A 13,316-nucleotide genomic window follows, 5' to 3' on the forward strand; every position below is an offset into this window, starting at 1 on the left:
AATTGTTCCATAATACTTTTTCCTATTTTAAAGCATGCGGCCATTTGGATACTATTGTGATCACTTTAGCTCGCATTAGGGTTAGTTCATTTCAATATCACAATTTGCACCACTGCCACAATGAACGACTGCAGTTTGATGGGGTTTTCATTAATGGCACACACATAAGCTAATAGTTATTATACTTTTTTTTTCAGATAAAAACCGATTAATTTATTTGTTAAATAAAACTCACAGATAACTTTTTAAAAATATGCCTTTTTTAAAGAAAGTTATAGCTAACAGAGCTTTAAAAAAATTGACGTAGACTAATGCATATTTCAATGGTGACAAGTTGGTGCATGTAATATTATTGCACGATATAATGCTGTGTAAAGGTTAACAGTTTGATAAAGTTCCATTTCTACATACATACATACATACATTACATGTATGCATGCATATGATTTGAGTGTGTAGGTGAACCCCACATCTGATTCATATAGGGTTTTAATAATGCAATGCAATTTGTCATTGACAAGGCAACTTGCAAATTAACAACAGAGACCATTAATGAATCAATAAGCAAGCAGTACAGAAGGCAGTGGGCAGTTGGTTTAGGAATGTCGGCTTGCTTGGCATTTTCCATGTGAGTGTTGCCAAAATATGGCCTAAATTTAATAATTTATCTTAGTGTTGCAAATTATACTGTTTTTTTTATTTTATTTTATTTAAAGGTGGGGACTTGAGTTAATAGCATCAAGGCATGATCTTGAAACAGTGGATTTGCTCTCCATATCACACCATGCATGCATTGGAAGTCAAAAAAGTAAAGAATCATATCCATCTATATATGAAAATAAAAGAAAAAAGTTACATGTAATTCTTATGAGACTGTGGGTTTTGAAAGTTTGGTGTAAGTATGCATTTGTCTTATAGTTTAAAAAGCAAGAAAATGCAACCAGACATCCCCTATGCCAAATAGAGAAGAAGAAAAAAATAATTCAATTTCTGGTGGAGTGTCCCTCAGAAAAAATGAAGACAAAAGGTGATTAACGAGGTTGGGATTTAAAAAGAATATGCTGATTGAGGAAGTAGAAATAAATAAAGAAGATGCATTTCATTTCATACAAAGGGTTTATTTTTAAATTTTTAAATATTTTAATTGATAGTAATTTTAGATTTTAATTTGGGAGTTAAATATCGGTTCGAATTTGACAATGAATATATTTAAAATACGTGAATTAAATGTGAATACGTGTATTTTATCGCATGAATAGTTTAGATCAAACATGTTAGATATGAGCTAGCTATCTGTACAATAGGTACACATGTGTTATTTAGAATTCGATCAACATGTTTATATATTCTCAACATTAGATTCAAGCTATCATTTGATGCATAAATTGATGACTATACCGATGAAATGACCTAATTAATATAACACTAACATTTTAAGGGTTCAATTACAATATTTTGAAGTTTAAACTCCAATTTAAAATTTAGACAATAATATGGTGACATTTAGTGAAATTAGCCCTAAATAATTTGACAATTAAGTCCACATTGATGATTATATTTTGTTTAGTTTACTTTAATACTTAAACTTAACAATTAGATCTACTTCAATATTGAACTTAGCTTCCATAAAAATGCTACATCACTTGAAATTTAAATAATATATAATCTAAAAATGGAAAACAAAAGTTTAAATAAATTTTAAGTTTAAGATGATTACATAAAACAATCTAAAAATGTAATCTTACAGAAATTTTCAAAAAAATCTTTTTTTTTGTAAAAAAAAGAAGAATAATAAATTATAGAACAATAATTACATAAATATCATATTGCAAATTATTCAAAACAAAAGTATCAATTTATTGTAGGGGGAGCAGGGGAGAAGCAAACTCATAAAAACCCAATTGACAATCAAACATCATACCTGCTAAAGTATTAGCTGCTCCATTAGATTCCTTGTAAATATGCTCTATGTGAACTATCCATGCTTGAGCATAAAGCTCTTATATTATGCATATTAGTGCTTTGTTCACTACGCCTTTATAGTCATCATTGCTTGAACTGCAACTAAACAATCACATTCCAAGACAACTAGTTTCCACCCTTTAGACCAAAATAGTTTAAGTCCATCATAGATTGCCTACAATTCTGCTTGTTCAACACTATATTTTCCAATATTGCGACCGTAGCTAAATATCCATCTGCCATGGTTGTCTCGAACAATCCTAGCTAAGCATGCAAGTTCGATATGAGGCTTCCTTGTACTGTCTATGTTCATTTTGACGCAACCCATTATTGGTGACTGTCAGGTGCTTGATTTGGTTCGATTTTTAACCTTAACTATTAGTTCCCTATTAATTTTAACATCCATAACCCAACTCCAAGCCGATCTCACAAGCATACCAAAATTATGAACACATTTTCAAAAAAAATTTAAATTTAAAAATTAAAATAAACTTAATTACCAAATATATTCATCGAAATGAAAATTATATATAATTATAAAAAATATATATTAACCCTAAAAAAAAGTGATCATCTTGACAAGGACCACTTGCTTACTTTTTTTTAATGTATTTAATATTTGTTTTTGGGCATTGGGAAGTTATAGCTTTATTAGATGGAGACTTAGTAATGAAGTAGTGAAAAGCAAAAGAGTAAACAGTGTGGCATGGCGTGTATCCCACAAATCCAAATGCTGCAAAATAATATTGAATTTAAACCATTCCATGTGAGTCTGAGGTGGAAAGTCTTCTCAAGACAATGCCTATTGGTAGATTCCCCCTCCTTCTTCTTCTTCAAGAAACCCCAAAAACATTGTACATAATGATACCCCTTTTGATAACTTGATTGATAAATGATAAGAGCTCTCACCTCCTCACTTCTTCAACAACCTTCTCTTTTCCCAACTTGTGAATCTCTTTTTTATTTTCTAAATTCGGATTAATTCTTATTTCATCGAAAGTATTTTGAAGGTTGATTTGTATGTTAAAAAAAATAATTGTAGTTGCTCAAGTATTGATAAAATTTTTTGATCATCTTATTATAGAAAATTATAAAATAATTATTTAATTAATTATTTTTTTCTTTTAATCACCAACTTTTAAACATCGGACATGAAGATGACGTGACAGCTCTTAAAATTTTTATAATATCAATTTTAATATTCAACATTTATATATTGTGTTAATTTAGGTCTGATTCTTAAAAGATAAAAACAAAAACAAATCTATCAACTAAATCTGATCGGAAAGATACAAAAAATGAAAACATTCAAAAATTCAAGATAATAATTTTCATATTTTTTCATTCTTTTAAAATTAACTCTCAATATCACAAATAAAAGTAAAACAGCAAATTCTTTAAAAAAGTATAAATGCAAAAAAAATAAAAATTTACACCATGTGTAAATGTTGAGGGTTATTTTTTTTGGAATCAATACCAATTTGACAAAAAAAAATTAAACAATCTCATTACAGACATATCTGTTTTTTTTGACACAATGTATATAACTACACATAACTCCTTCCAAACCTATAAATAAGAGGATAATACGCTCGAACTCAAATCCTCCTGTATTAGTAATAATACTCATACCAATCGAGTTAATATTCAATCGACAAACTATTTACAAATTTTAATAAAATCTAATTACAATTATGAACTTACTGTATCATATTTGACTTCTGTAATTAATTAATTTCAATTGACAAAAGGAATGAAAGACCATAAGAATATATAAATGTAACGTCTGGTTGGGATTCTCCGTTTGAAATTTCTAAAAAGAAAGAAATTTCCAATTGTCACCACATAAAAACTTCTTTATCATTTGGAAAAAGAATGAAATGAAAGATTGATATTTCATCATTAAAAGCCAATTGTTCTATATTTTCCTACTTTTGAGCAATCACTTGTCAGGAAAACCCTTCCTTTTTTTTTTCTTTTTCTTTTTAATGTTTTAATAGGTAATTTCATTAAAATAATAATAATTTAATTTTTTTAAAGATTAATGATCAAATTAAATTATTTTTAAAAGGTTGAGAGTTAAATTTAATTACAAAAATGACCAAATTGATTAAAATATATATATAAATGACTAAATTTATCATTATGCCATAAATTTTTTTTTAAATATTCATCTTTCTTTTTAATTAAATTTAAATAAATTAAGTAAGTAAATGAACCAACTACATATAATTAAACTAATTATTCCACACATAATATTCATAACCTTTGCCAATACAAGCTTGTATTATAATTTACAACTTTGATTCGTTTACCTTCATTATATATTTTTCTAAATATTGATTATCCACATCATAATCCTGATTTATTTATATTGAATATTACGTGTAAATAATAATTGCGTATTCAAATCTGTATTTTTAAAACTTTGATGTACTAAAGTGATCATAGTTGTCAAATTTAAGGATAAAAAATTATATTATTCTTTATAAAAACTATTATCAGTAAAAAATAAAGGGTAAATTATATTGATAGTCACCCAACTATGTTTAGATGTATTTTTTTTGCCACCCAACTTTTAAAACATTCAAAATGATCACTCAACTAATCAAGTTTTTTCTTTTGGGTCCATTTCTATTAAGTGCCATTAAGTATTTGACGGAATGGTGAGGTGGTAGTCCAAAAACTGATTTAATAATAAATTTAGTCCTCAACTTTTACATATTGTATTAATTTAGTCACAATTTTAAATGTTAAATACCAAATTGGCTCCAAACTATACCTCATCAAAAAATGTGGTACCTCAAGAATTTTTATCAAATTGGTACCTCTACTATTTCACTATCCAAGAGATCACACCAAACCATTATAAAAACGTGATTTGACACTAGTGATCAATTTGATAGCCAAAAGGTGGATAGTTGAGGAAGAAAGTCTAAAACTTTGGATGTATATCTAAGAAAATTGAGGCTCATTTTGGCAAATCTAAGGTTGGAGTTGAAAAGAGGAGGTCAAAATAATAGAATGGTGAATTTTTGGTGTCTATCAACAATCGAAGAGTGGAAGTCGATTGTGTTTAGCGGTGGTCATTACGGCTATGTTTTTCGGAATCTAGACTTAGTAAAAACAACTAAATAGAAAAAAAAGGGCTAATGAGAATTAACTAATTACATGAATACACTAACGAGGCACTAATGAAATGAAGAAAAAAAATAATTGTAGATTAATTGCAGTAATGAAGTTAAATTAATTTGTAATTTGAACTTTTACGAAAAGTAATTTTGTTTTGAGTTTTTTTAATATTACTTTTAAGTGTGAAATTCATGTCATATTTTTTTTTCAATTATCTCACTTGTCATGACTTAATTGGTAATCAATGTCATGTCACTTTTTTATAACGATTTGGTATGATTTCTTGGACAGGGAAATAGTAGAGATAATAAAGGTACAAAATTTATAAAAAAAATTTGAGGTACCACATTGTTTGCTAAAGTATAGTTTAGGGGTTAAATTAATATTTAACTCTTAAAATTATAGTTAAATTTATTATTATATTAATTTTTAAATTGTTACTTTGCCTTTCTGCCAAATGCTCAAGGGCATTTAACAGAAATGGACCAAAAGAACAAATCTCATTAGTTGAATGACCAAAAAAGGTATTTAAACATAATTGCATGACCAACAATAAATTTTACCCAAAATAAATATAAATATAAAAAAACCAGACCAAAAAGACATTAAAAAGAAAAAAGAAAAGACATAAAAAAAGGAGAGAAGCCGGTCACCGGTAAAGTCAAAAAGGAAAAACAAAGCAAAAAAGCTAAAGTGAAAAAAATTTTCTCGTTTGTTTCTTTCCCGGGAAAGTTAACATCCTTCTCCTTTAGTATATTATTATAGCATGCTATAAATAGTTGAAGGGAGGCCGTCCCTCAAAAGCTAATGGTTTAGTCATTTACCTGTCAAAACCCCTTTTAGACCATCGTTTTTTTCGGCCTAATATATATATCCTAAATTCATTCTCTTTTCTCTCATTCATTACTTTAATACCCAACAACAAAAACAACCCTTTTTCTTTTTTTTTTCTTCGTTGAATCTCCCTCTCCCATCATCCATTTTCTTCTCTCTCGAATCTTCTTTCCTGGGTTTTTCTTTTTATTTGTTTATATATATATATGTATATTTGGATGTTGTTGTTAAAAGAATCAAGTTTTTATCTGTCTAGATAGAGAAAAAAGGAGGAAGAGCAGGAAAGGTGGTTTTTTTTTTGTAAGATAGGGGAATGGAACAAAAGGGGATATTGTTGTCAGCTTTGAGTGTTGGGGTTGGTATTGGTGTTGGCCTCGGATTGGCTTCAGGGCAAACTGTAAGCAAATGGGCTGGGAACAACACCATTGCTGATGATGGTATTACAGGGGAGCAGATTGAGCAAGAACTTATGAGACAAGTTATAGATGGAAAGCTTAGCAAGGTTTCCTTTGATGATTTTCCTTATTACCTTAGGTAAGCCAATGATGGGTCTTTGTTCTTTTCTTTTTTGGTTTATGATCTTTTCATTACATGATTTGCATTAGTTTTCTGTTTTTACATCCATGTAGGTCTTAAAAAGGATCTTGTGAAATAAAAAATTGTTTTTTCTTATCTTTGTTTATAATGAAGATGAAAGGATAAAAGGATTTGTGCCATACTGCCTTCATTTGTTCTTGTGTGTTTGACATTGGTCCCCCCAGTGTAGAAAGAGGAGAACCAAAAGTTGTTGGTTTTAGTATGTATTAAGCACCATGTGCATGGTCTGGTATGGAGATATTCTTTGCACATGCTACTAACAACTATTAACACCCGTGATCTTTTGCTTTTTGGCTGCTGATTTTTTTTTTTGGGGGGGGGGTTAAACCTTTTTCCTTGTATTTTGATTAATCTATTTATCCTTTTTTCTCCTGGCTGGGGATAATCAAGATTCAAGATGCTTCATTTGATTTCTTTTTCAAAATTCCCATTTTGATTTGTTCTCTAGAGATGTATAATTTTGGATCATATATGGGCCATGGAATCTGTTATTGTTTTTCCTTTTTTGTGCTGCTGCAGGCTGTGGAATATTATTTTATGTGACGTCTGAATGTTAAGCAGACAGATCTATATTGATTCTTCAACATGATAATGCCAATTGCATAGTGTTTGAACATATCAATATTTATTTAATGATTTCAGGTTAGGATATAGACTATTTTTGGGCAGTCTTAGATCTTGAACTCCATGAAAGCTGCAGGTTTTGCTCTGGCTTTGAATATTCCTTTATTTTATTTTATCTCGAGGGATTTCCACCCCTTGATGACTGCTTTCAGGCCTTTTAATTCTATTTGCACATCAATTAAGTTTATTTATCCACTAAATTAACTACTCTATGCACAAACACTTACTACTAGAAGTTTAAGGAATTCATTTCCAATCCTTTCAAATAATTGTATGAGTTAACAGGTTTTCTTAATCCCATCAATATATCATGTATTGATTTTTAGGCAAAGTTCTAAAATAGTTTCACAAATTCACTCCTCCTTTGGATGGTGTTTTAATACAGTGAAAGAACTCAGGCGTTATTGACAAGTACTGCATATGTGCAATTAAAACACAGTGATGTCTCTAGGCACACGCGGAACCTTTCTCCTGTCAGCAAAGCTATTTTGCTCTCAGGACCTGCTGGTATGTTTCTGGAATTGTTTCTCTAATTCTATATTAAGATATTCATCTTTTGGAGTTCATTTTTAACTTAAAGTGCTGCCTTTTGTTCTTGTGAAGAGCTTTACCAGCAAATGCTTGCCAAGGCTTTGGCACATCACTTTGAATCAAAGCTTCTGCTTTTGGACATTACTGATTTTTCTCTTAAGGTGAATAGACACAACTTTTCTTGTCATTAAGTTTCAACTGTCATAAAGTCCTACTTATTCTTTCTACAATTTCATTGTCACAGATGCAGAGCAAATATGGTTGTACCAAGAAAGAATTTGTAAGTTATTTTATTTTTTATTTTATATAAACTCCATGCAAGCATTTGACATGGTTGTGTTTGTCTATGAAATTGAGTGTTGCGGATGAAAGTTCAACAATTTAACCCTTTCAAGTGCATTTCTTGAGTTAATTCAATCTTATTAATTTGTAGTCAATACAATATCTACCATGCACATCACACCCTAATTTAGTTGCATCTTTTGCAGGCTTTGAAGAGGTCCATCTCAGAGATGACTCTAGAGCGAATGAACGGCTTGTTTGGTTTCTTTTCGCTCCTATCGCCAAGAGAAGAAGCAAATGGTATTCTTTCAACATGTAAACTGTATTTATTCACTGAAGAATATTGCCTCCTTAGGTTCTTATTTTTTCTGCATTTTGATTCTCTGCTGAATCCTGCTTAGGCAGTCAGGGTTTTATTTTTGAGTTGTCATCAAGACTATGTTAGAAAATCTGCTTGGTTTTAGTATTCAATTGTCATCTTAATCTTTTACATCATGTTGATTTTTCATTTTCTAAAACATTATTTCACCATAGTTTTAATCAAGATTTTTCTTACAGGTACATTACGTCGACCGGGTAGTGCTGTTGATATTAAGTCCAGGTGATTGCTTTTATCCTTCAACTTTCCCATTTTCATGGAACAAGAATATAAAGTGGTTATTATACTTCGTGGGCTGGTTGTTATTGCTGGATCAGAGATGAGGTGTCCCCTATAACATTCTCCTTCATATATTTGCAGGGCTGTGGAAGGTTCAAACAATCATCCAAAACTCCATAGAAATTTCTCTGCAGCATCTGATATGAGTAGCATCTCTTCGGCTTCTGTCACAAATCCAGGTTATCCTTTATATATCTTCTTTAGTTCTGTATGGAAAGCTTAAAGATTTGTATGATATCATCAAGTTATTGCAGTCAAGAATTAAAAAAGAAATAAGAAAAATAGTTGATTCTTCTGATCATCCTTTCATAGACCTTCTGTTCAAATAACTTACATATTCTCTGATTGCAGCTTGTTGTATATTGCGTAGTTAGCTCAGTGAACTCCTCTTACTTACCTGGTTGAATTGTTACCTGATAGTTTGGATTTATTGGAGTGTAATGTAATTGTATTTTGCCAAAGGTGAACTCAACTGATGATTGCTCGATAAGTTCCTCCTTATTATATTCTAGTGTCTGATAGAGTACTCAATCCTTTAAACTGAAGTGAATCTTCTAGGCTTCATGCAGAGTCTTTTGGCTGTTGCTAAGCATATATATTAGTACTCAATTTCTTGGCACATGATAGGATGTGTAAAAAATACTGATATTTTTTGTCCCTTTTATTTGTTGAAGCAGTGCACAAGCGCACTAGCAGTTGGTGCTTCGATCAGAAACTCTTTCTGCAGTCACTTTACAAGGTATGCCATAAATACTGAGTAATCAGTTTGGAGACCACTCACGAATTGTATTTCTAGATTATTCCTTCTTTTAGGCACGCATGCCTTTATATGTTTTACATAAGTTGCATGTCAACACCATACTATACATATGCTGGTACGCTTCAGCAAGTTCTTTATCTGAGCCTAAAATTGCATTCCTTATGCTGTTGTCCTTTTGCAGGTACTGGTTTCAGTATCAGAAACTGGCTCCATCATCTTATACCTGAGGGATGTTGAGAAGCTTCTCCTCCAATCAGAACGGTTATATAATCTGTTTCAAAAGTTGTTGAACAAACTTCCACATTCAGTGCTGATACTTGGTTCTAGGATGTTGGGTCCGGAAGATGATTACAGGGAGGTGGATGAGAGGCTTTCGGCATTATTCCCATATAATATTGAGATAAAACCACCCGAAGATGAAAATAATCTTGATAGCTGGAAAGCCAAACTGGAAGAGGATATGAAGGTGCTTCAAGCTCAAGATAACAGAAACCACATTGCTGAGGTACTTGCGGCGAATGACCTTGAGTGCGATGATTTGGGTTCTATTTGTTATGCAGACACCATGATCTTAGGTAATTATATTGAAGAAATTGTGGTATCAGCAATCTCTTATCACTTGATGAACAATAAGGATCCAGAATATCGAAATGGCAAGCTTGTTATATCATCCAAGAGGTAGAAATTAATTGTTTTTCAGCATTTTTTTCAACCCCTTTTTTCTATAATTCAGAAATACTTTAACATAGGTTTCTGCTCTGGAACAGCTTGTCCCATGGACTGAATATATTCCAAGAAGGAAAAAGCTGTGGGAAAGATACCTTAAAATTAGAGACAAATGCTGAATCTTCCAAGGTTTGTCTTTAATGCTTGTTTGCCTTTAGAAGAAATCAAGCATTAAGGATTAGAGTGACTTTATACTTATGGATTAACTATTTACCCCTCTTTGTTAACCTTTAGGAAAAAGAAGGTGAAGAGGCTGTAAGTGCGAAATCAGAACCAAAATCCGACGCACCTGCCTCTGAAGGCAAAAGTGAGACCGAGAAGTCTCTTTCTGGTGTCAAGAAGGATGGAGAGAACCCACCAGCAGCAAAAGCACCTGTAAGTTGATGTACTTTGGATAATTAACTGAAAATTGAGATGAATATGATTTAAATAGATGTTGCTATGCAACTTAACTTATGCATGTATGTAAAGTATATAATTGTTAGGAGTTTATTCTTGCTTAACAAAGACGGGAAAGCTGATCATCATAGTTATTATATCAAGTTTATTCTTGTTTTTCACTTCTAGCCAGATTCATGCTGTAAATGTTAGGAGTTTTGAATGGTTTATGAGCACAGTAACTATAAAATACATTTGTGTTTTTGCATAAAGTCTTCGGCAGCTCCAATAGTTTATGTCCATTACCTTTCTCTGGTGTCTTTTTCCGTATGTGCTTTTGGTTTTTTCTTACTATAGATGTAACATTCTTGCAGGAAGTTCCTCCTGATAATGAATTTGAGAAAAGAATAAGGCCTGAGGTTATACCTGCAAATGAGATTGGAGTGACATTTGCCGATATCGGTGCTATGGATGATATCAAAGAATCGCTTCAAGAGCTAGTCATGCTCCCCCTACGAAGGCCAGATCTCTTCAATGGGGGACTTCTCAAGCCTTGTAGAGGTATATTACTCTTTGGACCTCCCGGTACTGGAAAAACAATGCTTGCAAAGGCCATTGCAAATGAAGCTGGAGCAAGCTTCATTAATGTCTCGATGTCCACCATCACGTCAAAATGGTTTGGAGAAGATGAAAAGAATGTGAGAGCTTTATTTACGCTAGCAGCAAAGGTCGCACCAACTATTATTTTTGTGGATGAGGTTGATAGCATGCTGGGGCAAAGGACTAGAGTCGGGGAGCATGAGGCTATGCGGAAAATCAAGAATGAGTTCATGGCACATTGGGATGGTCTATTGACCAAAGCTGGTGAGAGAATTCTTGTCCTTGCTGCAACCAACAGGCCATTTGACCTCGATGAAGCAATAATTAGGCGCTTCGAGCGCAGGTATATTTATTGTTTGTCAGACATTCTTGACCTTATATGTTTCATATCAAGGATATTGTGACACTTGATTGGTACTATTACAATTATCATGCATGCAAGCCATGGACTAACTTGCTTACAGCTCGATATGAATGAGCATCTTAACTTGTGCTTTCCATTTTGATCAGAATTATGGTTGGCCTTCCATCCATTGAGAGTAGGGAAATAATTTTGAGAACTTTACTGGCGAAAGAGAAAGTTGAGGATCTCGACTTCAAGGAGCTTGCAACCATGACAGAAGGATACAGTGGAAGTGATCTCAAGGTTTGTTTTTGTATCTCACAGCATTTACCATTAATTTATATCTTACTGTTATCAACTGATGACAAAAAAAAAAAAAAAACAATACTGGAAACAGAACTTGTGCATAACAGCGGCTTATCGACCTGTTAGGGAGTTGATAAAGCAAGAGAGGTTTAAAGATCAGGTGACTGCAAAATCTCTTCTCACTATATCATTGTTTTACTAGCATGTGTGTACAATCTATCTTATTTATTTCTGTTTTCTATAACTTTAAATAGGAGAGGAAGAGGCGAGAAGAGGCAAGCAAGAACTCAGAAGATGCTTCAGATACAAAAGACGAGAATGAGGAAGAACGAGTAATTGCTTTGAGGCCTTTAAACATGGAAGATATGAGACAAGCAAAGAATCAGGTAAAAGTTCTAGTCATAACTAGGATTGTTTGCATGGTATTTTAGGCTTATAAAGTTTTACCACATAATGTCCATCTTATTGTAAATGCTACAATGTAGGTTGCTGCCAGCTTTGCTTCCGAAGGATCAGTAATGGCAGAGCTAAAGCAATGGAACGATTTATACGGAGAAGGCGGTTCAAGGAAGAAGGAACAGTTAACTTACTTCCTTTAGATTGCAAAAACCAGGCATCTCATGTTCACATCATTCAAACAGAGTTCTCTATGAAGAGATGTAAAAATTTGGTGATGCCAAAAGCCCCCTTCAACAAAAATATAGAATTTACATTGGATGGGGTAGCATCAAGATGGAAAGCTCCGGCCGGGATCTGAAATTTCAACAATACAACCACAGAGTTCTTTTGTAGGGTGTGTGTGAAATGCATTTTTAGAGTACATACATATATATGTATATGGGATTTGTACATGATGCTTAGAAAAAGGGTTTTTGGAAAAATAGTCTTTTCCATTAACCATTTGCCACCAATCTTTTGGGTATGTTTAGTAGTGTTTTATGTGAATGTGTGGTACTTGGAAATTCCTAGGTGGAGGAAGGGGGTTTAATATTGGATTGTTTGAGATTATGTAGTTAATAAAGTTTATGATTATATTCTCTATATAGTAGCATCTGTACAACTTTATGGTATGGTTTTAGAATTGGATTGAATAATTTAATATTTCTGGTTATCTTCTATGCCTAACATGTAAATCTGTTATGGGTTAAATATATAGTTGATTGGGTTTTTTGGTTGCTTTGATTGTATGATGGAATAAAATTCATTTGTTTAGATGTATTATTATGGCATTATATGTGGATGTGAGTGAAAAACAAAATTATGCAATAAATATATTTGTAAAAGGTTGATATAAATAACAAAAGATGTTTTAGTTAAATATGAAATACTAAAGGGGTATGGATTCAGATTCTATTACATATACATGTTTATTTTATTTTTCTATTTAAAAGATATGAAATGTCAAAACACACTCAAAATAATATAATTTATTTTGAAAAGTAAAAGTATTTTCATCTATTGAGTTAGTACTCAGTTAATCTGTGACACTAACTCAGTCAAGAGTTTTATAATAAGTATAAGGTTAAAACTTTAAGTTGAAGATTTGAAGTTATTTAAAAAGAAGAAACATTTTGTTCCTTTGG

General features: G+C 31.8%; 1 protein-coding gene across 2 annotated transcripts; it reads left to right on the top strand.

The window, feature by feature from the left end:
* The first annotated feature begins 5,880 nt into the window (after positions 1-5,880).
* Positions 5,881-12,774, top strand: LOC107942359 (spastin). 2 transcript variants are annotated; one of them, XM_016876010.2, is made up of 17 exons: positions 6,248-6,462; positions 7,168-7,225; positions 7,535-7,656; positions 7,753-7,841; positions 7,925-7,960; positions 8,169-8,262; positions 8,521-8,563; positions 8,702-8,799; positions 9,298-9,359; positions 9,562-10,058; positions 10,148-10,235; positions 10,341-10,481; positions 10,859-11,427; positions 11,595-11,730; positions 11,825-11,893; positions 11,988-12,119; positions 12,219-12,774. In XM_016876010.2, the coding sequence occupies exons 4-17, from the start codon at positions 7,767-7,769 to the stop codon at positions 12,330-12,332; spliced, it is 2,154 nt and encodes a 717-aa protein (XP_016731499.1). In that variant the 5' UTR covers positions 6,248-6,462; positions 7,168-7,225; positions 7,535-7,656; positions 7,753-7,766; the 3' UTR covers positions 12,333-12,774. The 2 variants fall into 2 exon arrangements, with proteins under 2 accessions (XP_016731498.1, XP_016731499.1); XM_016876009.2 differs by lacking the exon at positions 7,168-7,225 and having other exon boundaries at positions 5,881-6,462.
* Positions 12,775-13,316: the final 542 nt, after the last annotated feature.

The sequence above is a fragment of the Gossypium hirsutum genome, chromosome A12 (genome assembly GCF_007990345.1).
Source record: "Gossypium hirsutum isolate 1008001.06 chromosome A12, Gossypium_hirsutum_v2.1, whole genome shotgun sequence".
Lineage (NCBI taxonomy): Eukaryota > Viridiplantae > Streptophyta > Magnoliopsida > Malvales > Malvaceae > Gossypium > Gossypium hirsutum.

Coding starts and splice junctions, on each gene's coding strand:
- LOC107942359 (XM_016876009.2), top strand. CDS start 6,242: ATGGAACAAAAGGGGATATTGTTGTCAGCTTTGAGTGTTGGGGTTGGT. Junction 8,263..8,520: donor GCCAAGAGAAGAAGCAAATG/GTATTCTTTCAA, acceptor TTTTTCTTACAG/GTACATTACGTCGACCGGGT. Junction 11,428..11,594: donor ATTAGGCGCTTCGAGCGCAG/GTATATTTATTG, acceptor CATTTTGATCAG/AATTATGGTTGGCCTTCCAT.